The sequence below is a fragment of the Hypanus sabinus genome, chromosome 10 (assembly GCF_030144855.1).
Source record: "Hypanus sabinus isolate sHypSab1 chromosome 10, sHypSab1.hap1, whole genome shotgun sequence".
NCBI lineage: Eukaryota > Metazoa > Chordata > Chondrichthyes > Myliobatiformes > Dasyatidae > Hypanus > Hypanus sabinus.
In genome coordinates, this window is record NC_082715.1 from 161,980,263 (window position 1) to 162,005,092 (window position 24,830).

A 24,830-nucleotide genomic window follows, 5' to 3' on the forward strand; every position below is an offset into this window, starting at 1 on the left:
AGAATGCTTCGATAGCCTTGGGGATTTTCAAATGCAGGTAGATGAGGTTATTACTGGATCCCAAAGGAGGGAAGTTGTAAAATATCTATGAGATGGTTTTTTCAGAGCAGGTTGTGTTGGAACCCACTGGGGAAAGGGCATTTTTGGGTTGTGTGTCATGTAATGAACTAGATTTGATTCAGGAGCTTAAGGAACCCTTGTGGGAGTAATGATCAAGAATTCACACAGCATTTTTCAGGCAGAAGATCAATTCAATATTAGAGCAGAGTAAAGGTAATGACGAAGGCCTGAGAGAGGAGCTGGTCAGAGTGGGTTGGAAGATTCAATATTCCAGCAGAGTGAAGGTAATGACGAATTCCTGAGAGAGGAGCTGGTCAGAGTGGGTTGGAAGATTCAATATTCCAGCAGTAAAGGTAATGACGAAGGCCTGAGAGAGGAGCTGGTCAGAGTGGGTTGGAAGATTCAATATTCCAGCAGAGTGAAGGTAATGACGAATTCCTGAGAGAGGAGCTGGTCAGAGTGGGTTGGAAGATCCAATATTCCAGCAGAGTGAAGGTAATGACGAATTCCTGAGAGAGGAGCTGGTCAGAGTGGGTTGGAAGATTCAATATTCCAGCAGAATGAAGGTAATGACGAATTCCTGAGAGAGGAGCTGGTCAGAGTGGGTTGGAAGATTCAATATTCCAGCAGTAAAGGTAATGACGAAGGCCTGAGAGAGGAGCTGGTCAGAGTGGGTTGGAAGATTCAATATTCCAGCAGAGTGAAGGTAATGACGAAGGCCTGAGAGAGGAGCTGGTCAGAGTGGGTTGGAAGATTCAATACTCCAGCAGAGTGAAGGTAATGACGAATTCCTGAGAGAGGAGCTGGTCAGAGTGGGTTGGAAGATTCAATATTCCAGCAGAGTGAAGGTAATGACGAATTCCTGAGAGAGGAGCTGGTCAGAGTGGGTTGGAAGATTCAATATTCCAGCAGAGTAAAGGTAATGACGAAGGCCTGAGAGAGGAGCTGGTCAGAGTGGGTTGGAAGATTCAATATTCCAGCAGAGTGAAGGTAATGACAAAGGCCTGAGAGAGGAGCTGGTCAGAGTGGGTTGGAAGATTCAATATTCCAGCAGAGTGAAGGTAATGACGAATTCCTGAGAGAGGAGCTGGTCAGAGTGGGTTGGAAGATCCAATATTCCAGCAGAGTGAAGGTAATGACGAATTCCTGAGAGAGGAGCTGGTCAGAGTGGGTTGGAAGATTCAATATTCCAGCAGTAAAGGTAATGACGAAGGCCTGAGAGAGGAGCTGGTCAGAGTGGGTTGGAAGATTCAATATTCCAGCAGAGTGAAGGTAATGACGAATTCCTGAGAGAGGAGCTGGTCAGAGTGGGTTGGAAGATTCAATACTCCAGCAGAGTGAAGGGAATGACGAATTCCTGAGAGAGGAGCTGGTCAGAGTGGGTTGGAAGATTCAATATTCCAGCAGTAAAGGTAATGACGAAGGCCTGAGAGAGGAGCTGGTCAGAGTGGGTTGGAAGATTCAATATTCCAGCAGAGTGAAGGTAATGACGAATTCCTGAGAGAGGAGCTGGTCAGAGTGGGTTGGAAGATTCAATACTCCAGCAGAGTGAAGGTAATGACGAATTCCTGAGAGAGGAGCTGGTCAGAGTGGGTTGGAAGATTCAATATTCCAGCAGTAAAGGTAATGACGAAGGCCTGAGAGAGGAGCTGGTCAGAGTGGGTTGGAAGATTCAATATTCCAGCAGAGTGAAGGTAATGACGAATTCCTGAGAGAGGAGCTGGTCAGAGTGGGTTGGAAGATTCAATATTCCAGCAGAGTAAAGGTAATGACGAATTCCTGAGAGAGGAGCTGGTCAGAGTGGGTTGGAAGATTCAATACTCCAGCAGAGTGAAGGTAATGACGAAGGCCTGAGAGAAGAGCTGGTCAGAGTGGGTTGGAAGATTCAATATTCCAGCAGTAAAGGTAATGACAAAGGCCTGAGAGAGGAGCTGGTCAGAGTGGGTTGGAAGATCCAATATTCCAGCAGAGTGAAGGTAATGACGAAGGCCTGAGAGAGGAGCTGGTCAGAGTGGGTTGGAAGATTCAATATTCCAGCAGAGTGAAGGTAATGACGAATTCCTGAGAGAGGAGCTGGTCAGAGTGGGTTGGAAGATTCAATATTCCAGCAGTAAAGGTAATGACGAAGGCCTGAGAGAGGAGCTGGTCAGAGTGGGTTGGAAGATTCAATATTCCAGCAGAGTGAAGGTAATGACGAATTCCTGAGAGAGGAGCTGGTCAGAGTGGGTTGGAAGATTCAATATTCCAGCAGAGTGAAGGTAATGACGAATTCCTGAGAGAGGAGCTGGTCAGAGTGGGTTGGAAGATTCAATATTCCAGCAGAGTGAAGGTAATGACGAATTCCTGAGAGAGGAGCTGGTCAGAGTGGGTTGGAAGATTCAATACTCCAGCAGAGTGAAGGTAATGACGAATTCCTGAGAGAGGAGCTGGTCAGAGTGGGTTGGAAGATTCAATACTCCAGCAGAGTGAAGGTAATGACGAATTCCTGAGAGAGGAGCTGGTCAGAGTGGGTTGGAAGATTCAATATTCCAGCAGAGTGAAGGTAATGACGAAGGCCTGAGAGAGGAGCTGGTCAGAGTGGGTTGGAAGATTCAATATTCCAGCAGAGTGAAGGTAATGACGAATTCCTGAGAGAGGAGCTGGTCAGAGTGGGTTGGAAGATTCAATACTCCAGCAGAGTGAAGGTAATGACGAATTCCTGAGAGAGGAGCTGGTCAGAGTGGGTTGGAAGATTCAATATTCCAGCAGAGTGAAGGTAATGACGAATTCCTGAGAGAGGAGCTGGTCAGAGTGGGTTGGAAGATTCAATATTCCAGCAGAGTGAAGGTAATGACGAATTCCTGAGAGAGGAGCTGGTCAGAGTGGGTTGGAAGATTCAATATTCCAGCAGTAAAGGTAATGACGAAGGCCTGAGAGAGGAGCTGGTCAGAGTGGGTTGGAAGATTCAATATTCCAGCAGAGTGAAGGTAATGACAAATTCCTGAGAGAGGAGCTGGTCAGAGTGGGTTGGAAGATTCAATACTCCAGCAGAGTGAAGGTAATGACGAATTCCTGAGAGAGGAGCTGGTCAGAGTGGGTTGGAAGATTCAATATTCCAGCAGTAAAGATAATGACGAAGGCCTGAGAGAGGAGCTGGTCAGAGTGGGTTGGAAGATTCAATATTCCAGCAGTAAAGGTAATGACGAAGGCCTGAGAGAGGAGCTGGTCAGAGTGGGTTGGAAGATTCAATATTCCAGCAGAGTGAAGGTAATGACGAATTCCTGAGAGAGGAGCTGGTCAGAGTGGGTTGGAAGATTCAATATTCCAGCAGAGTAAAGGTAATGACGAATTCCTGAGAGAGGAGCTGGTCAGAGTGGGTTGGAAGATTCAATACTCCAGCAGAGTGAAGGTAATGACGAAGGCCTGAGAGAAGAGCTGGTCAGAGTGGGTTGGAAGATTCAATATTCCAGCAGAGTGAAGGTAATGACGAATTCCTGAGAGAGGAGCTGGTCAGAGTGGGTTGGAAGATTCAATATTCCAGCAGTAAAGGTAATGACGAAGGCCTGAGAGAGGAGCTGGTCAGAGTGGGTTGGAAGATTCAATATTCCAGCAGAGTGAAGGTAATGACGAATTCCTGAGAGAGGAGCTGGTCAGAGTGGGTTGGAAGATTCAATACTCCAGCAGAGTAAAGGTAATGACGAAGGCCTGAGAGAGGAGCTCGTCAGAGTGGGTTGGAAGATTCAATATTCCAGCAGAGTGAAGGTAATGACAAAGGCCTGAGAGAGGAGCTGGTCAGAGTGGGTTGGAAGATTCAATATTCCAGCAGAGTGAAGGTAATGACGAATTCCTGAGAGAGGAGCTGGTCAGAGTGGGTTGGAAGATCCAATATTCCAGCAGAGTGAAGGTAATGACGAATTCCTGAGAGAGGAGCTGGTCAGAGTGGGTTGGAAGATCTAATATTCCAGCAGAGTGAAGGTAATGACGAATTCCTGAGAGAGGAGCTGGTCAGAGTGGGTTGGAAGATTCAATATTCCAGCAGAGTAAAGGTAATGACGAATTCCTGAGAGAGGAGCTGGTCAGAGTGGGTTGGAAGTTTCAATACTCCAGCAGAGTGAAGGTAATGACGAAGGCCTGAGAGAAGAGCTGGTCAGAGTGGGTTGGAAGATTCAATATTCCAGCAGAGTGAAGGTAATGACGAATTCCTGAGAGAGGAGCTGGTCAGAGTGGGTTGGAAGATTCAATATTCCAGCAGAGTGAAGGTAATGACGAATTCCTGAGAGAGGAGCTGGTCAGAGTGGGTTGGAAGATTCAATATTCCAGCAGTAAAGGTAATGACGAATTCCTGAGAGAGGAGCTGGTCAGAGTGGGTTGGAAGATCCAATATTCCAGCAGTAAAGGTAATGACGAAGGCCTGAGAGAGGAGCTGGTCAGAGTGGGTTGGAAGGTTCAATATTCCAGCAGAGTGAAGGTAATGACGAAGGCCTGAGAGAGGAGCTGGTCAGAGTGGGTTGGAAGATTCAATATTCCAGCAGAGTGAAGGTAATGACGAAGGCCTGAGAGAGGAGCTGGTCAGAGTGGGTTGGAAGATTCAATACTCCAGCAGAGTAAAGGTAATGATGCAACGGCTGGCCTTTGTGTGGAAAATTTGGAAGACACAGCATAAATAATTCCCAAAGGGAGGACGAGGCAATGGTAGCTGACAAGGAATGTCAAAGACAGCAATAAAAGCATAAAAAGACGGCATATAATATTCCAAAAATTTTGTGTTGATTTAGAGGATTGTTAAATTTTTTTAAAGCAACTGAAGGAAATTTTTAAAAAGCCGTGAGGAGGGAGAAGATGAAATCTAACACCAGTAATATAAAAGGGGATATCAAAATATTTCCTAGATATAGAAAGAGTAAACAAGAAGAGATTGATTAGTTAAGGGACTGTTCAAAAAAAATCTATCTTCATATTATCTGCACGCTTGGACACAAAGCCATCAATTCTTTCATTCAAATCTTTGACAGGAAATTTTTAAAAATAGAAGCGGTCCCAACACAGTCACCTGGGGAATACTGCTCGTCATAGGCAGTCAGCTGGAAAAGGCTGCCTTTATTCCTACTGCCAATCATCCAACTCTCTATCCCAGCATGGAGAAGGCAGGGCCTGACTGTTATGAGTGAGAACAAAGGGAGCCTTTTCTGGTTGACTGCAAAGAATGGAAGGGCAAAGGGACTTGGGAGTCCTCGTGCAGGATTCTCTTAAGGTTAATTTGCAAGCTGAGTCTCTGGTGACGAAGACAAATGCAATGTTAGCATTCATTCCAACACAAGAATATAAAAAAGGATGTACTGTCCGACTGGTGAGGCCACAGATAGAGTATTGTGTTTAATTTTATCTGAGAAATGGAGTGCTGATTCTGGGGAGGGTTCAAATGATGTTAATAAAAATGACTCCAGAATTGATTGGCTTATCATATAAAGAGCTTTCGATGGCTCTGGGAAAGTACTCACTGCCAGTCAGAAGAATGAGGGGTGACCTCGTTGAAACATGTCGAATTGTGAAAGGCTTTCATAGAGTGGATGTAGAGAGGATGTTTCTATAGGGGCAGAGTCTAAGATCAGATGACACAGCCTCAGAATAGAGGGACATCTTTTTAAAACAGAGATAAGGAGGAATTTCTTTAGCCAGAGTCTAGCGAATCTGTGGAATTCATGGATACAGGCCACTATGGAGGCCAAGTCTTTATGTATATTTCATACAGAGGTTGATAGGCTCCAGGTTGGTCAGATCATGAAGGGATACGGGGAGAAGGCAGGGGATTGGGGCAGAGAGGAAAACTGGATCAAATTGGATGGTGAAATGGCGAAGCAGATTCGATGGGCAAAATGGCCTAATTCTGCCCCTATATCTTATTGATTCTCAGAGCCATGATGTAATGCAGAGGCTTTGCAAGCTATTGCTCAGACAGCACTTGGAGTACGGCGAGCAGTTTTGGGCCCCTCTTCTGAGAAATTGTGTGTTGGGATTGGAGAGGGTCCAGAGGAGGTTAACATGTAGGGCTCCCTCTGAACTGTGCAGGTGCGCATCCGGGCAGTAGCTGAGATGTTCCTGCGCATGTAGGTTTTGAGCCACACAGCTTGAATTTTCTTTTATACTGTATAATGTTCATTCAAAGTGCGGCACATTTTTCAGGCTATTTAAGAATATTCAGCTCAGAGGAACTGCTGGGCCGAAGAACTAAAAAAAACCGAGGGATTGATCTCCACAAGAAAGCTTCCAGGACTGAAGAGGGTGAGGAATGTTTGATGCCTCTGGACCTGTAGTCACAGGAGTCTGGAAAACTGAGGGGACAGCTCATTGAAACCTACCGAATATGAACAGTCCTAAAGTCCTAGATGGAGTGGATATGGGCAGTATGTGTGCTGAATGACTACCAATCTATAGTACACCTCTCTGCTGATGGAAAGATGAACTGGCGTAAACGTCTGATTTTGTTAAAACAAGGATAACGCATACTGCTGAAAAATGCAAAGCTCCTCACTCAATAACCAAATTCTAGCTGCAAAGCAACAATGAAATGTCTGTCCAGCTTTCGAACATGAGTGTATATTGGTAACCAATGCCGGTATTGTTGCGTTTTCACACGTGTAAAAATAGCAACACTGAAGTTGTGCTCAAAGCACAAGACCATAAGACACAGAAGCAGAATTGGGCCATTTGGCCCATCAAGTCTGCTCCGCCATTCAAACATGGCTGATCCTTTTTTTCCTGCTCCTCAGCCCCAGTTCCCAGCCTTCTCCCTGTAACCTCTGAAGCCATGTCCAATCAAGAACCCATCAGTCTTTGCCTTAAACACAACCAACAACCCGGCCTCCACAGCTGCACGTGGCAACAAATTCCACAAATTCACCACCCTTTGGCTAAAGAAATTTCTCCACATCTCTGTTTTGAAATTCCGCCCCTCTATCCTGAGGCTGTGCCCTCTTGTCCTAGACTCTCCCATCTTGGGAAACATCCTTTCCACATCTACTTTGTCTAGGCCTTTCAACGTTCAAAAGGTTTCAATGAGATCCCTCCTCATCCTTCTGAATTCCAGTGAGTACAGACCCAGAGCCATCAAACATTCCAGGTATGATAACCCTTTCATTCCTGGAATCATCTTTGTGAACCTCCTCTGGACCCTCTCCAATGTCAGTACATCTCTTCTAAGATGAGGACACCCAAGTCCCTCTGCATCTCAGCTCTTTGGATTTTCTCTCCGTATAGAACATAGTCCACACATTTATTTCTACCACCAAAGTTCATGACCATGCATATTCCAACATTGTTTTCATTTGCCACTTTCTTGCCCATTCTCCGAATCTGTCCAAGTCCTTCTCCATGTTACTCATTTCCTCAACACCACCAGCCCTCCACCAATCTCCCTATCATTTGCAAGCTTGGCAACAAAGCCATCTACTTCCTGCAGATATTTACTTTAACAATCTGTGGAGGGGATCTGGCAAAGAATCGTGTCGTCTGCATTCAATTCTGAACATGCACTGGAGACTTAATAGTCTCTCGGCTCACACTGGAGACTTTAGACCAAATCTACCTTGTCTGGTGCTGATGCCAGGCTGTGGTCAAGTTGCGACAGGGCATAGGTTTCCCCGTTCTAGAGAATCTGAGAGCACAGATCCAGGGCAGAACAGGAGCCCATGGCTTGCTGAGGACATTATTGATCTCTCAGAACAGCATCTGACTCCAATTGCTTTACATTTCTCTCTCCTGGCTTGCTGATGTTTATAATTGTTTGTCTTTTTAATTTCAGAGTTATACCAGCTGAGTTATTTTGCCTTTCAGGCAAAATGTGAGAAATGTGAAAATTTGGAGAAAAATGTGACAATTTGCTCTGGGGTTATTTGAGATGGGTGTGCATAATCTGAATGTTCAGATTACAGATCACTGGTTGCATCGCCAGATTTTTTTCCAGGACCGTTACGGTGGTTGAGTAGGTTTCCTGGAAACTGCATCGCTCACCCGAACTCCGTCCTTGCCAACAACAACGGGAACAACTTTCTCGTGAAACATGCGAACCATTACACAGTCTGATCTTTTCATCAGGAGCCAAAGCACATTCTTTTCACCCCCGATGAACTCATTTTTTTCACAGCCTCAGTCTTCCTTTTAAACGTTTCACATTTCATCGCGGGATTATCTTCTGATTCCGAACATCTGCGTTATTTGTGTCTATTTTCAAAGGAACTTTCAGGATTCCGGAGCGGTGACATTGTCGGCAGTGTGTCCCTGGCCGTCACTTCAGCTGTTAAACTGCCCACAAGATCATACGAAGTGACATCAGCTCAATGCCACACACACACAACCCAGGCACAGATGCTAAAGAATTAATACGATTCAAACGCGGGTTGAAAGAATTCATTTTGTGACTGGGAATGCCGCACTGTCCGGTCACTACAGACGTCACATCAGTTGAACGGAAATAAGTGAAAAAAAAAATTTGAGAAAAAAACTCCTCTGTCAAAGAATAGGTCATTTTTATTCAAAGTAAACCGCCGTAATCAGGCGAGATGTGACCGTTGGGGTGGGCCGGGGTCACTCGGCGTCGGGCTCCCCACCCACAAGCAGCAGGCAAGATCCCACAGTAAATAAAGGACAGGCTAACTGTTCCCGATCGACAAAAGATAAACCTTCAAAGACGTTAGTGATTTCCGGTGTACCAAATAAAATCGGATAAAACACAGAATTAAAGGGAAAAATAGAAGCTCTGCAGTAAATGAGGGAACGTCTCTCTTACCGGTGACTCGGAGAGTGACGGTCGCTGAGGTTTGTGAGCCGTTGGCTGGCACCATGTTCACAACGTACGTCCCACTGTCCGACTTTTTCACCGACTTCAGCAGCAGCGACCCGTTGGAGGGGAATAGCTGAGCTCGCGATGTATAAGAATTATCCATAGACACGAGTTGATCGATCCACTGACAGACCGTTTTCTCTTTAAAGGTCCAGCTTCCGCTTGAGATATTGCCCGACGGCCGCACTGCAAGCGTCACATTTTCACCGACGGTTGCATTTATCTGACTGTGCTCCACCACGATGGTAAAATTCAGAGACTCGCCTGGGGAAGAGAAAAGCGTATCAGGGCAAGGCGACAAAGGTGGACAGACAGGAGAAATGTGCTTAGCTGAGTCATTTCAGACACTTAACATCTGTACTCGGCTCTTGTCAACGAACCTTCGTTCCCACATCCACCCACCGCTCTGTTAATTATCTGACAACCAGATGCTCACCAGCAGTTATGTAGAAACAAAGGACAAGCGCTGGGAACGGCATCAGCACCATATCGAGAGAGCAGTACCGGCTTTCCGTTACACTCGGAGGCAAAAACGCACTTCTTGCCCTCCGGGAACGGTATTTGATCACGTCCTCGGAGGCGGCAGAGCTCATTGGTCCAAATTTCCAACGGACCAACGTTCTCTCGCCGCGCGGGAGCGCGCACCTCCGTCGTGTCAGACCCCGGAGTTCCCGCTGGGGCTCTTACCCCCCCGCAGCTTCCCATCTCAGGATCAGGTCTATCATCGTGTGTCGGGAAATCTACTACCCCATTGCCGTTGCTTAGGACATTAGCCTCATGAAAGATCCTGAACAGGTGAAACCTGGCGGGGGAGCATATTCAGAATCGGAGAGGACTCCATCACCGCCGTCGCAGCACCTGGGGTCGGCACTGCGCCTGCGTGTAGCCGGAAGCTCCCGCAGTGCGTCTGCGTGTCGACGGAGGTTGCCGACATTCCTGCCACCGGCCTGAGGTCCCCGCAGCGCCTCCGCCGGCCGGAGGTCCACGCAGCGCCTCCGCCGGCCTGAGGACCCCGCAGCGCCTCCGCCGCCCGGAGGTCCCCGCAGCGCCTCCGCCGGCCTGAGGACCCCGCAGCGCCTCCGCCGGCCGGAGGACCCCGCAGCGCCTCCGCCGCCCGGAGTTCCCCGCAGCGCCTCCGCCGCCCGGAGTTCCCCGCAGCGCCTCCGCCGCCCGGAGTTCCCCGCAGCGCCTCCGCCGCCCGGAGTTCCCCGCAGCGCCTCCGCCGCCCGGAGTTCCCCGCAGCGCCTCCGCCGCCCGGAGGACCCCGCAGCGCCTCCGCCGCTCGGAGGTCCCCGCAGCGCCTCCGCCGCCCGGAGTTCCCCGCAGCGCCTCCGCCGCCCGGAGGACCCCGCAGCGCCTCCGCCGGCCTGAGGACCCCGCAGCGCCTCCGCCGGCCTGAGGTCCCCGCAGCGCCTCCGCCGGCCTGGGGTCCCCGCAGCGCCTCCGCCGCCCGGGGGTCCCCGCAGCGCCTCCGCCGGCCTGAGGACCCCGCAGCGCCTCCGCCGGCCTGAGGTCCCCGCAGCGCCTCCGCCGGCCTGAGGACCCCGCAGCGCCTCCGCCGGCCTGGGGTCCCCGCAGCGCCTCCGCCGGCCTGGGGTCCCCGCAGCGCCTCCGCCGCCCGGAGGTGCCCGCAGCGCCTCCGCCGCCCGGAGGTCCCCGCAGCGCCTCCGCCGGCCTGAGGTCCCCGCAGCGCCTCCGCCGCCCGGAGGTCCCCGCAGCGCCTCCGCCGCCCGGGGGTCCCCGCAGCGCCTCCGCCGCCCGGGGGTCCCCGCAGCGCCTCCGCCGCCCGGGGGTCCCCGCAGCGCCTCCGCCGCCCGGAGGTCCCCGCAGCGCCTCCGCCGGCCTGGGGTCCCCGCAGCGCCTCCGCCGCCCGGAGGTCCCCGCAGCGCCTCCGCCGCCCGGAGGTCCCCGCAGCGCCTCCGCCGGCCTGGGGTCCCCGCAGCGCCTCCGCCGCCCGGGGGTCCCCGCAGCGCCTCCGCCGGCCTGGGGTCCCCGCAGCGCCTCCGCCGCCCGGAGGTCCCCGCAGCGCCTCCGCCGGCCTGGGGTCCCCGCAGCGCCTCCGCCGCCCGGAGGTCCCCGCAGCGCCTCCGCCGGCCTGGGGTCCCCGCAGCGCCTCCGCCGGCCGGGGGTCCCCGCAGCGCCTCCGCCGGCCGGGGGTCCCCGCAGCGCCTCCGCCGGCCTGGGGTCCCCGCAGCGCCTCCGCCGGCCTGGGGTCCCCGCAGCGCCTCCGCCGGCCTGGGGTCCCCGCAGCGCCTCCGCCGGCCTGGGGTCCCCGCAGCGCCTCCGCCGGCCTGGGGTCCCCGCAGCGCCTCCGCCGGCCTGGGGTCCCCGCAGCGCCTCCGCCGGCCTGGGGTCCCCGCAGCGCCTCCGCCGCCCGGAGGTCCCCGCAGCGCCTCCGCCGCCCGGAGGTCCCCGCAGCGCCTCCGCCGCCCGGAGGTCCCCGCAGCGCCTCCGCCGGCCTGGGGTCCCCGCAGCGCCTCCGCCGCCCGGAGGTCCCCGCAGCGCCTCCGCCGCCCGGAGGTCCCCGCAGCGCCTCCGCCGGCCTGAGGACCCCGCAGCGCCTCCGCCGGCCTGGGGTCCCCGCAGCGCCTCCACCGGCCTGAGGTCCCCGCAGCGCCTCCGCCGGCCTGGGGTCCCCGCAGCGCCTCCGCCGGCCTGGGGTCCCCGCAGCGCCTCCGCCGCCCGGAGGTCCCCGCAGCGCCTCCGCCGCCCGGAGGTCCCCGCAGCGCCTCCGCCGGCCTGGGGTCCCCGCAGCGCCTCCGCCGGCCGGGGGTCCCCGCAGCGCCTCCGCCGGCCTGGGGTCCCCGCAGCGCCTCCGCCGGCCAGGGGTCCCCGCAGCGCCTCCGCCGGCCTGAGGACCCCGCAGCGCCTCCGCCGGCCTGAGGTCCCCGCAACGCCTCCGCCGGCCTGGGGTCCCCGCAGCGCCTCCGCCGGCCTGAGGTCCCCGCAGCGCCTCCGCCGGCCTGGGGTCCCCGCAGCGCCTCCGCCGGCCTGGGGTCCCCGCAGCGCCTCCGCCGCCCGGAGGTCCCCGCAGCGCCTCCGCCGCCCGGAGGTCCCCGCAGCGCCTCCGCCGGCCTGGGGTCCCCGCAGCGCCTCCGCCGGCCGGGGGTCCCCGCAGCGCCTCCGCCGGCCTGGGGTCCCCGCAGCGCCTCCGCCGGCCGGGGGTCCCCGCAGCGCCTCCGCCGGCCTGAGGACCCCGCAGCGCCTCCGCCGGCCTGAGGACCCCGCAACGCCTCCGCCGGCCTGGGGTCCCCGCAGCGCCTCCGCCGGCCTGGGGTCCCCGCAGCGCCTCCGCCGGCCTGGGGTCCCCGCAGCGCCTCCGCCGCCCGGAGGTCCCCGCAGCGCCTCCGCCGCCCGGAGGTCCCCGCAGCGCCTCCGCCGGCCGGGGGTCCCCGCAGCGCCTCCGCCGGCCTGGGGTCCCCGCAGCGCCTCCGCCGCCCGGAGGTCCCCGCAGCGCCTCCGCCGGCCTGGGGTCCCCGCAGCGCCTCCGCCGCCCGGAGGTCCCCGCAGCGCCTCCGCCGGCCTGGGGTCCCCGCAGCGCCTCCGCCGGCCTGGGGTCCCCGCAGCGCCTCCGCCGGCCTGGGGTCCCCGCAGCGCCTCCGCCGCCCGGGGGTCCCCGCAGCGCCTCCGCCGGCCTGAGGTCCCCGCAGCGCCTCCGCCGGCCTGAGGACCCCGCAGCGCCTCCGCCGGCCTGAGGACCCCGCAGCGCCTCCGCCGCCCGGGGGTCCCCGCAGCGCCTCCGCCGCCCGGGGGTCCCCGCAGCGCCTCCGCCGGCCGGGGGTCCCCGCAGCGCCTCCGCCGGCCTGAGGTCCCCGCAGCGCCTCCGCCGCCCGGGGGTCCCCGCAGCGCCTCCGCCGCCCGGGGGTCCCCGCAGCGCCTCGGCCGCCCGGGGGTCCCCGCAGCGCCTCGGCCGCCCGGGGGTCCCCGCAGCGCCTCCGCCGGCCTGAGGTCCCCGCAGCGCCTCCGCCGGCCTGAGGACCCCGCAGCGCCTCCGCCGGCCTGAGGTCCCCGCAGCGCCTCCGCCGCCCGGGGGTCCCCGCAGCGCCTCCGCTGGCTGGAGTGACAACGGAGAATAAATCACAAACCCAAGGAAGTCTGCAGATCTGGAAATCCAAAGCAACACTCACAAAATGCTGAAGAAACCCAGCAGATCAGGTAGTATCTATCTAGAAGAGTCGGCGTTTCCAGTTGAGATCGTTCTTCAGGACTGAGAAGGAAGGGGGAAATATCTCAATGAAAACGAGGCGGGTGAGGAAAAGGCTCGCTCGAAGATGATAGTTGAAGCCAGGTAGGTGGGAAAGCTCAGGAGCAGGAGGGAAAAATCGAAAAGGAGAGGAGATTAGACTATAGGAGAAAGGGATGGAGGAGTGGACCCAGGGAGAGGTGAAAAGCAGGTGAGAGGGATGAAATGTGAGAGGAAGTAAACTGTTAATTGTTGCCTCAGCTGGAAAGACTGTTCGGACAACGGAGAGAGTTGTCCTTTCAATGTGACACCCCCGAACTCCACATCAAATCCATCCAAACGTATCTGGGCGAACGTTAATGACCAATAAATGTAATTCCTCTCAGCGATCAGCTGTCTGAATGATCCCCTGACTCTGAGAGGAAGGGGTATCTATGGTCCACATTGTCAGGGTGTTGAGTTTACCAGGAGACAAAACTGCAGGAAAGAGAGTGATGCACCATCAATAACTCACACTGAGACGTAAGGCGAGATATCGGCTTTTATTGACTGGAAGAAGGAACCAGGAGTGAGTGTCTATCATACAATGTCCTGGAGACTGAGGCCGAGCGTCAGGCCTCAGACCTCCTTTATACAGGGGCCTGTGGGAGGAGCCACAGGAGCATTCAGCAGGGGGCGTGTCCACAGGGGCCTGTGGGAGGAGCCACAGGAGCAGTCAGCAGGGGGCGTGTCCACAGGGGCCTGTGGGAGGAGCCACAGGAGCAGTCAGCAGGGGCGTGTCCACAGGGGCCTGTGGGAGGAGCCACAGGAGCATTCAGCAGGGGGCGTGTCCACAGGGGCCTGTGGGAGGAGCCACAGGAGCAGTCAGCAGGGGCGTGTCCACAGGGGCCTGTGGGAGGAGCCACAGGAGCAGTCAGCAGGGGGCGTGTCCACAGGGGCCTGTGGGAGGAGCCACAGGAGCAGTCAGCAGGGGGCGTGTCTACAGGGGCCTGTGGGAGGAGCCACAGGAGCAGTCAGCAGGGGGCGTGTCCACAGGGGCCTGTGGGAGGAGCCACAGGAGCAGTCAGCAGGGGGCGTGTCCACAGGGGCCTGTGGGAGGAGCCACATGAGCAGTCAGCAGGGGGCGTGTCCACAGGGGCCTGTGGGAGGAGCCACAGGAGCAGTCAGCAGGGGGCGTGTCCCGACAGGCACATAGTTCACCACAGAGACGCTTTCTGTTGACTGTGTGTGGACCCCGCTGGCCATTCTGGTGTTGTGACCCGAATCGAGACAAACCCCACGCTGCCCACTCCACCAACAACACGGCACAGCCGGACACATAACAGGGGACTTTACATCACACAACACTGGATTCGGTGATGAAACCCGTTATTAACGTTGTTCTCTATTATGGTGTTTGTACATACCAGAGCCCACTGGTGACGTCACACAGGCGCCGCCCCCCGTCCCCACCAGCCCGCGTCACGCACGTGTTCGCCATCCCGGGATCTGCCCTCACGTGCACAGTGCCTTGCGTCACACAGGCGCCCCTCCCCCCGTCCCCACCAACCCGCGTCACGCACGTGTTCGCCATCCCGGGATCTGCCCTCACGTGCACAGTGCCTTGCGTCACACAGGCGCCCCTCCCCCCGTCCCCACCAGCCCGCGTCACGCACGTGTTCGCCATCCCGGGATCTGCCCTCACGTGCACAGTGCCTTGCGTCACACAGGCGCCGCCCCCCCCCATCCCCACCAGCCCGCGTCACGCACGTGTTCGCCATCCCGGGATCTGCCCTCACGTGCACAGTGCCTTGCGTCACACAGGCGCCGCCCCCCCCATCCCCACCAGCCCGCGTCACGCACGTGTTCGCCATCCCGGGATCTGCCCTCACGTGCACAGTGCCTTGCGTCACACAGGCGCCCGTCCCCACCAGCCCGCGTCACGCACGTGTTCGCCATCCCGGGATCTGCCCTCACGTGCACAGTGCCTTGCGTCACACAGGCGCCCCTCCCCCCGTCCCCACCAGCCCGCGTCACGCACGTGTTCGCCATCCCGGGATCTGCCCTCACGTGCACAGTGCCTTGCGTCACACAGGCGCCCCTCCCCCCGTCCCCACCAGCCCGCGTCACGCACGTGTTCGCCATCCCGGGATCTGCCCTCACGTGCACAGTGCCTTGCGTCACACAGGCGCCGCCCCCCCATCCCCACCAGCCCGCGTCACGCACGTGTTCGCCATCCCGGGATCTGCCCTCACGTGCACAGTGCCTTGCGTCACACAGGCGCCGCCCCCCCCCCCATCCCCACCAGCCCGCGTCACGCACGTGTTCGCCATCCCGGGATCTGCCCTCACGTGCACAGTGCCTTGCGTCACACAGGCGCCGCCCCCCCCATCCCCACCAGCCCGCGTCACGCACGTGTTCGCCATCCCGGGATCTGCCCTCACGTGCACAGTGCCTTGCGTCACACAGGCGCCGCCCCCCCGTCCCCACCAGCCCGCGTCACGCACGTGTTCGCCATCCCGGGATCTGCCCTCACGTGCACAGTGCCTTGCGTCACACAGGCGCCCCTCCCCCCGTCCCCACCAGCCCGTGTCACGCACGTGTTCGCCATCCCGGGATCTGCCCTCACGTGCACAGTGCCTTGCGTCACACAGGCGCCGCCCCCCCCCCATCCCCACCAGCCCGCGTCACGCACGTGTTCGCCATCCCGGGATCTGCCCTCACGTGCACAGTGCCTTGCGTCACACAGGCGCCGCTGTGCTCGAGCTTGGTCGGTTTTACGGCTGAGCTACGGATCACGTGAAGCCCCACAGTCAACAGAGGGTTTTGGGGCAGCGCTGCTCGCATTGGTGCGAGGCCATGTCAATCACTGGTTCGACCCAATAGTGGAGGCGGACCAGCCGAGAAGGCGTTACCCCCGCTGGGAGCGCCTCCTGCTCCCGTACTGATGTCCCCGTCAAAGAGGAACCTATCACAAAGTAAACCTCCCGTTTTTTGATCAAACACGAGGAAATCTGCAGATGCTGGAAATTCAAACAACAACACACACAAAATGCCGGTGGAACACAGCAGGCCAGGCAGCATCTACAGGGAAATCTGCAGATGCTGGAAATTCAAACAACAATACACTAAAAACTGGTGGAACACAGCAGGCCAGGCAGCATCTACAGGGAGGCGCACTGTCGACGTTTCAGTTAGTCCAGACGAAGGGGCTCGGCCCGAAACATCGACACTGCTTCCCCCTATAGCTGCTGCCTGGCCTGCTGTGTTCCACCAGCATTTTGTGTGTGTTGACCCGTTTTTTGATTTATTTCCTTTTCCCTCCGAGGGAAGTTGGGGGCATTTGTGAAGCGTCTCCTGTGGCCGGAGTCTGATGTATCGCTGAGAGGTAGGAGGGAACCACTCGGCCCATTGGTTCGATACCGGTTCCCCGGAGAGGGAGGGATCCCAGATGAGGAAGGAGGGATGGAGAGGAGGGATATAATTGAAAGGGTGGTGTGAGAGATGCTGACAGGATGTTTGTCCCGGTGGGGAGAGGAGGGTCTCATCTGTGGAAATGTCTGACCTGACGGGATTCACCACACCGGGGGGGGGGGGCAAACACCGGCAGACGGTTGACCTGCAAGCGGGGCCAATGGTCCGGGCAAAGTGACAATTATTTGGGCTTTGTTGAGATTGTAGCTGGAATATGGTGTAAAATCCCTCTCCCCATACTAACACGGGTCACGGGATCAAACAACAAACTGCCGGAGGAACTCAGTGGGTCGAGCAGCCTCGGTGGAGGGAAATGAACCGTCAACATTTCGGGCCGAGACCCTCCCTCTGGACTAAGAGTGGACGGGAAATAGAGAAAAGAGGTGAGTGGTGGGGATGGGGCAATAGCTGGGGAGTGAGAGGTGGATCCAGGTGAGGGGGGAGGTGGGAAGGTGGAAATAGTGACGGGGTGGGGGTGACTGGTTGGGGCAACACGAGGCTGCAGAAGATGGAAATTAATTACATAGAGGATTAATAAAGAGGTTAGAGAGTATTTGTTATAGAGAGTGCAATGATCCCTGGAGTGGTGGGTCATCATATGAAGAAAGATCAAATGCGATAACCCTTTCATTTAGAGAATCGAGGACTGAGAGGTGAACACATTGAAATGCACAACATCATTACTGGTTGATCCAAGGATCCCAGTCTCTGTAAAAGGAGGTGCACTGTCCGGTACTGAGATGAGGGGAAATGTCTCCACTTCGAGGGTGGTGAATGTCTATAAATCCCCACTGCTGAGGGCGGTGAAGACTCGGTGATCGTCCTCACATAAAACAGAGGTCGGCAGATGTGTGGAGTCCGAAGGGATCGAGGAAATGAGAAACGGGCAGAAACACGTGGCTGAGATGGGAGAGCAGCCGTCATATTGTTGACGGTTAGAGGGGCTGAATGGCCACTTGCCGCTATTTCTCACTTTATGTTTCAGTGTTCTTGTCCAGTGAGGCTCTGGAGAAATGTGAATAGAAATTAGTGTTTATAAACATAGACTGATTTAAATGAATCCTGCACATTTCCAGTTTGGGTCTCAAATGTGTGTCTGACTGGGAAGGAATACAGACAGACAGACAGACTTTATTGATCCCGAGGGAAACTGGGTTTTGTTACAGTCGCACCAACCAAGAATAGTGAGGAAATATAGCAATATAAAACCATAAATAATTAAATAATAATAAGTAAATAATGCCAAGTGAAAGAAGTCCAGGACCAGCCTATTGGCTCAGGGTGTCTGACACTCCAAGGGAGGAGTTGTAAAGTTTGATGGCCACAGGCAGGAATGACAGGAGTCACAGGAATGACTTCTATGATGCTCAGTGTTACAGCTCGGTGGAATGAGTCTCTGGCTGAATGTACTCCTGTGCCTAAGCAGTACATTATGGAGTGGATGGGTGTCATTCTCCAAGATAGCATGCAACTTTGACAGCATCCTCTTTTCAGACACCACCATCAGAGAGTCCAGTCCCACCCCAACAACATCACTGGCCTTACGAATGAGTTTGTTGATTCTGTTGGTGTCTGCTACCCTCAGCCTGCTGCCCCAGCACATAACAGCAAACATGATAGCACTGGCCACCACAGACTCGTAGAACATCCTCAGCATTGTCCAGCAGATGTTAAAGGGCCTCAGTCTCCTCAGGAAATAGAGACGGCTCTGACCCTTCTTGTAGACAGCCTCAGTGTTCTTTGACCAGTCCAGTTTATTGTCCATTCGTATCCCCAGGTATTTGTAATCCTCCACCATGTCCACACTGACCCCTTGGATGGAAACAGGGGTCACCGGTGCCTTAGCCCTCCTCAGGTCCACTATCACTTCCTTAGTCTTTTTCACATTAAGCTGCAGAGGATTCTGCTCACACCATAGGACAAAGTTTCCCACCGTAGCCCTGTACTCAGCCTCATCTCCCTTGCTAATGCATCCAACTATGGCAGAGTCATCATAAAACTTCTGAAGATGACAAGACTCTGTGCAGTACCATAGAACCATAGAACATTACCGCACAGAAACAGGCCTTTTGGTCCTTCTTGGCTGTGCCAAACCATTTTTCTGCCTAGTCCCACTGACCTGCTCCTGGGCCATATCCCTCCAAACCCCTCTCATCCAAATACCTGTCCAAGTTTTTCTTAAATGTCAAAAGTGAGCCCGCATTCACCACTCAATCTGGCAGCACATTCCACACTCCCACCACTCTCTACGTGAAGAAGTCCCCCCCCCTAATGTTCCCTTTAAACTTTCCCCCTTCACCCTTAACCCATGACCTCTGTTTTTTTTTTCCTCCCCTGGCCTCAGTGGAAAAAGCCTGCTTGCATTCACTCTATCTATACACATTATAATTTTATACACCTCTATCAAATCTCCCCTCATTCTCCTATGCTCCAGAGAATAAAGTCCTAACCTATTCAACCTTTCTCTGTAACTCAGTTTCTCAAATCCCAGTAACACCTTCTCTGAACTCTTTCAACCTTATTAATATCCTATAATTAGGTGTCCAAACCTGCACACAATACTCCAAATTTGGTCTCACCAATGTCTTACACAACCTCACCATTACATTCCAACTCTTATACTCAATACTTTGATTTATAAAGGCCAATGTACCAAAAGCTCTCTTTACAAGCTTATCTACTAAAGTAATAGAGAAGTAATAGAGAAATGGAGGTCATTTAAGGGTGAAATTATGAGGGTACAGAATCTTTATGTTCTTGTTAGGTTGAAAGGAAAGGTTAAAGGTTCGAAAGCACCATGGCTTTCAAGGGATATTAGAAATTTGGTTTGGAAAAAGAGGGATGTCTACAATAGATACAGGCAGCATGGAGTAAAGGAATTGCTTGAGGAATATAAAGAATGTAAAAGGAATCTTAAGAAAGAGATTAGAAAAGCTAAAAGAAGATACGAGGTTGGTTTGGCAAATAAGGTGAAAGTAAATCCAAAAGGTTTCTACAGTTATATTAAAAGCATCAGGATAGTGAGGGATAAAATTGGCCCCTTAGAGAATCAGAGTGGTCAGCCATGTGTGGAGCCGAGGGAGATGGGAGAGATTTTGAATGATTTCTTCTCTTTGGTATTCACTAAGGAAAAGGATATTGAATTGTGTAAGGTGTGGGAAACAAGTAAGGAAGTTATGGAACCTATGACAATTAAAGAGGTGGAAGTACTGGCGCATTTAAGAAATTTAAAAGTGGATAAATCTCCGGGTCCTGACAGGATATTCCCCAGGACCTTGAGGGAAGTTTGTGTAGAAATAGCAGGAGATCTGACGGAGATCTTTAAGATGTCATTAGAAACGGGGATTGTGCCAGAGGATTGGCGTATTGCTCATGTGGTTCCATTGTTTAAAATGGGTTCGAGAAGTAAGCCTAGCAATTATAGACCTGTCAGTTTGACATCAGTGGTGGGTAAATTAATGGAAAGTATTCTTAGAGATAGTATTAATAATTATCTGGATAGACAGGATCTGATTAGGAGTAGCCAGCATGGATTTGTGCATGGAAGGTCATGTTTGACAAACCTTATTGAATTTTTTGAAGACGTTACGAGGAATGCTGACGAGGGTAAGGCAGTGGATGTAGTCTGTATGGACTTCAGCAAAGCCTTTGACAAAGTTTCACATGGAAGGTTAGTTAAGAAGGTTCAGTCGTTAGGTATTAATGCTGGAGTAATAAATTGGATTCAACAGTGGCTAGATGGGAGATGCCAGAGAGTAGTGGTGGATAATTGCTTATCGGGATGGAAGCCAGTGACTAGCGGGGTGCCTCAGGGATCTGTTTTGGGCCCAATGTTGTTTGTAATATACATAAATGATCTGGATGATGGGGTGGTAAATTGGATTAGTAAGTATGCCGATGATACTAAGGTAGGAGGTGTTGTGGATAATGAGGTGGGTTTTCAAAGCTTGCAGGGAGATTTATGCCGGTTAGAAGAATGGGCTGAACGTTGGCAGATGGAGTTTAATGCTGAGAAGTGTGAGGTTCTATATTTGGCAGGAATAATCCAAATAGAACATACAAGGTAAATGGTAGGGCATTGAGGAATGCAGAGGAACAGAGAGATCTAGGAATAACAGTGCAGAGTTCCCTGAAGGTGGAGTCTCATGTAGATAGGGTGGTGAAGAAGGCTTTTGGAACGCTGGCCTTTATAAATCAAAGCACTGAGTACAGAAGTTGGGATGTAATGTTAAAATTGTACAAGGCAATGGTAAGGCTAAATTTGGAATATTGTGTACAGTTCTGGTCATCGAATTATAGGAAAGGTATCAATAAATTAGAGCGAGTGCAGAGACGATTTACTAGGATGTTACCTGGGTTTCAGCACTTAAGTTACAGAGAAAGGTTGAACAAGTTAGGTCTCTATTCATTGGAGCATAGAAGGTTGAGGGGGGATTTGATCGAGGTATTTAAAATTTTGGGAGGGATAGATAGAGTTGATGTGAATAGGTTGTTTCCATTGAGAGTAGGGGAGATTCAAACGAGAGACATGATTTGAGAGTTAGGGGGCAGAAGTTTAAGGGAAACACTAGGGGGTATTTCTTTACTCAGAGAGTGATAGCTGTGTGGAATGAGCTTCCTGTAGAAGTAGTAGAGGCCAGTTCAGTTGTGTCATTTAAGGTAAAATTGGATAGGTATGTGGACAGGAAAGGAGTGGAGGGTTATGGGCTGAGTGCGAGTAGGTGGGACTAGGTGAGATTAAGAGTTCGGCATGGACTAGGAGGGCCGAGATGGCCTGTTTCCGTGCTGTGATTGTTATATGGTTATATGGTTACTTGTGACGCCACTTTTAGGGAATTATGTATCTGTATTCCCAGGTCCCTCTGTTCTACTGTACTCCTCAGTGTCCTACCACTTACCTTGTATATTCTACCTTGGTTTGACCTTCCAAAGTGCAATACTTCACACTTGTCCACATTAAACTCCATCTGCCATTTTTCAGCCCATTCCTCCAACTGGTCCAAATCCCTCTGCAAGCTTTGAAAACTTTCCTCACTGTCCACTACACCTCCAATCTTTGTATCATCAGCAAATTTGCTGATCCAATTTGCCACATTAACATCCAGATCAAAGATATAGATGAAAAAATATCAATGGACCCAGCACTGATCCCTGTGGCACACCACTAGTCACAGGCCTCCACTCAGAGAAGCAATCCTCCACTACCACTCTCTGGCTTCTTCCATTGAGCCAATGTCTAATCCAATTTACTACCACTCCATGTATACCTAGCGATTAAATCTTCCTAACTAACCTCCCATGCGGGCCCTTGTCAAAAGCCTTACTGAAGTCCATGTATACAACATCCACTGCCTTCCCTTCATCCACTTTCCTGGTAATTTACTCGAAAAACTCTAATAAATTGGTTAAACATGACCTACCACGCACAAAGCCATGCTGACTGTTTCTAATAAGTCCCCTGTCTATCAAAATACTTGTAGATCCTATCTCTTAGTATTCCTTCCAATAATTTACATACGACCAATGTCAAAATACTGGCATATAATTTCCTGGTTTACTTTTTGAGCCTTTTTTAAACAAAGGAACTACATGAGCTGTCCTCCAATCCTCCGGCACCTGACCCATGGATATCGACATTTTAAATATTTTTGCTAGGGCCCCTACAATTTCAACACTAGCCTCCCTCAAAGTCCGAGGGAATACCCTGTCAGATCCTGGGGAATTATCTACTCTGATTTGCCTCAAGACAGCAAGCACCTCCTCCTCCCTAAATCTGTATAAGTTCCATGACCTCCCTACTTGTTTCCCTTCTTTCCATAGACTCCATTCCAGTTTCTTTAGTAAATACAGATGCAAAAAAAAAACATTTAATATCTCTCCCATTTCTTTTGGTTCCATACATAGCTGACCAGTCTGATCTTCAACAGGACCAATTTTATCCCTTTCTATCCTTTTGCTCTTAACATACCTGTAGAAGCTCTTAGGATTACCCTTCACCCTGACTGCCAAAGCAACCTCATGTCTTCTTTTAGCCCTCCTGATTTCTTTCTTAAATATTTTCTTACTCTTTTTATACTCCTCAAGCATCTTATTTCCTCCCTGTTGCTTATACATGTTATACATCTCTCTCTTCTTCTTTATCAGAGTTCCAATATCCCTCAAGAATCAAGGTTCCTTATTCTTATTTGTTTTGCCTTTAGCCCTGACAGGAACATACAAACTCTGCACTCTCAAAGTTTCTCCTTTGAAGGTCTCCCACTTACCAATGACATCCTTGCCAGAGAACAACCTGTCCCAATCCACACTTTTTAGATCCTTTCTCATTTCTTCAAATTTAGCCTTTTTCCAGTTTAGAACTTCAACCCGAATGGTGTTATGATCACTGGAACTGAAGTGTTCCCCTACACACACTTCGGTCACTCGTTTCCTAATAGGGGATCTAATATTGCATCTTCTCTAGTTGGTACCACTATATATTGATTTAGAAAACTTTCCTGAACACATTTTACGAACTCTAACTTGTCTAGACCTTTAACAGTATGGGAGTCCCAGTCAATATGTGGAAAATTAAAATCGTCTACAATCACAACTTTATGTTTCCTGCAGTTGTCTGTTATCTCTCTGCAGATTTGCTCCTCCAATTCTCACTGACTATTGGGTGGTCTAGAATACAACCCATTAATGTGGTCATACCTTTCCTGTTTCTCAGCTCCACCCATATGGTCTCGGTAGATAAACCCTCTAACCTGCCCTGCCTGAGCACTGCTGTAACATTTTCCCTGACTAGCAATGTCACCCCTCCCACCCTTCATCCCTCTGCCTCTATCACGTCTGAAACAATGGAACCCTGGAACATTGAGCTGCCAGTCCTGTCCCTCCTGTAGCCAAGTTTCACTAATGGCTACAATGTCATAATTCCACGAGTCAATCCACACCCTCAGCTCGTCTGCCTTTCCCACAATACTCCTTGCATTGAAATAGACACACCTCAGAAGATTATTACCACCACACACAACCCTTCTATTTGTGATTTTGCATGAAACTTTAACATCCTTTATTTTCACCCCCGCTCCACTATCTACTCTGGCACTCTGGTTCCGTCCCCCTGCAAATCTAGTTTAAATGCCTCCCCCCACCCCCCGAATAGCACTAACAAACCTCCCTGCAATGATATTGGTCCCCCTGTAGTTCAGGTGTAACCTGTGTCTCTTGTACAGGTCCCACCTGCCCCAGAAGAGGTCCCAATGATCCTGAAATCTGAAACCCTGCCCCCTACACCAGTTCCTCAGCCACGTGTTCATCCTCCAGAGCATCCTATTCTTACCCTCACTGGCACGTGGCACAGGCAGCAATCCTGAGATTACCACCCTCGAGGTCCTGCTTTTTAACTTCCACCAAGCTCTCTATACTCACTCTTCAGGACCTCCTCACTCTTTCCCTACGTCATTGGTACCGATGTGCACCGTGACATCTGGCTGATCTCCCTCCCACTTCAGAGGAGGATTCCAATGTAGGGAGTGCCAAGCAGACGGGCTGAGGAAGCGGCTGGACCACTCTGGGGACTGCAGAGACCGACCGGGCACCCAATCGGTATTTTACCTTTTGTCGCTCTCTGTTGGTTCCTTTGGAGGTACGGTCCCTCGCCCAATGCCGATCACATACCTTGATGGAATCAGGAAAGAATCTGTCGAGAGACTTGTATAAGGTAGGTAAAATTTAACCAAGTGGGCAGGAGGCAAACGTGTTGGGTAAATTTATCAATTGAGCAGGAGGTGCCAGCCGGGTAAATTTATCTGGTTGTTAATTGAGCGGGAGGCTTTGTGCCAGGTAAATTACTTAGAGAACATGGGTCGATTGTAGTCGATTGATACGAGTGGGCCCGGAGCAGCCCTACACAATACGTGTGAGAATTATCCAGCAAAGGAAAACGATTTGCGAATGTTGAGTGCAGGGCTGAATAAGAAATTGGAGAACAAAATTTGGTCACTGGGGGTGGGGGGGACCCTGGGATATTAAATCATGAGAACAAGCAGTAAATTTGATATGGAAAAATATCAATGTGGAAAGAAGTGGAAATTGTTGAAAAGGGAATGGAAGGAAATGACAGATGTGAAGTGGAACAGTATATTATTAGCAAGTTGGAGGAATAATGCATGTGACAAAGGGATAGAGGAACGCCAAAGGTTGGGAGATGCTAAAAGCGGAGAGTGAATGGGTGGATGGATGCCGAAAATGAGAGCAGGAAAAACAACGTAAGCAAACCAAGGCCGGCCTAGATACGAGAGAAGGGCAGGAACGTCAGTCTAAAATTCGAACTGA

The 24,830-nt window shown here is 52.6% G+C and overlaps 2 protein-coding genes across 2 annotated transcripts in view; one reads left to right on the forward strand and one right to left on the reverse strand.

Annotated features, from left to right (window-relative positions):
- The window catches only part of LOC132401384 (collagen alpha-1(I) chain-like), a 43,952-nt gene extending 28,068 nt beyond the window's left edge, over window positions 1–15,884 (reverse strand). Inside the window, exons 1-3 of the mRNA XM_059983509.1 lie at window positions 15,716–15,884; window positions 9,678–12,929; window positions 8,822–9,139 (exon numbers count right to left, since the gene is read on the reverse strand). Coding sequence (XP_059839492.1) covers window positions 8,822–9,139; window positions 9,678–12,929; window positions 15,716–15,884 — 3,739 coding nt within the window. The remainder of the gene's footprint in view (window positions 1–8,821; window positions 9,140–9,677; window positions 12,930–15,715) is intronic.
- LOC132401288 (zinc finger protein 214-like) overlaps window positions 1–24,830 on the forward strand; it is a 1,156,463-nt gene that overhangs the window by 1,085,214 nt on the left and 46,419 nt on the right. The gene's annotated exons all lie outside the window — the stretch shown is intronic.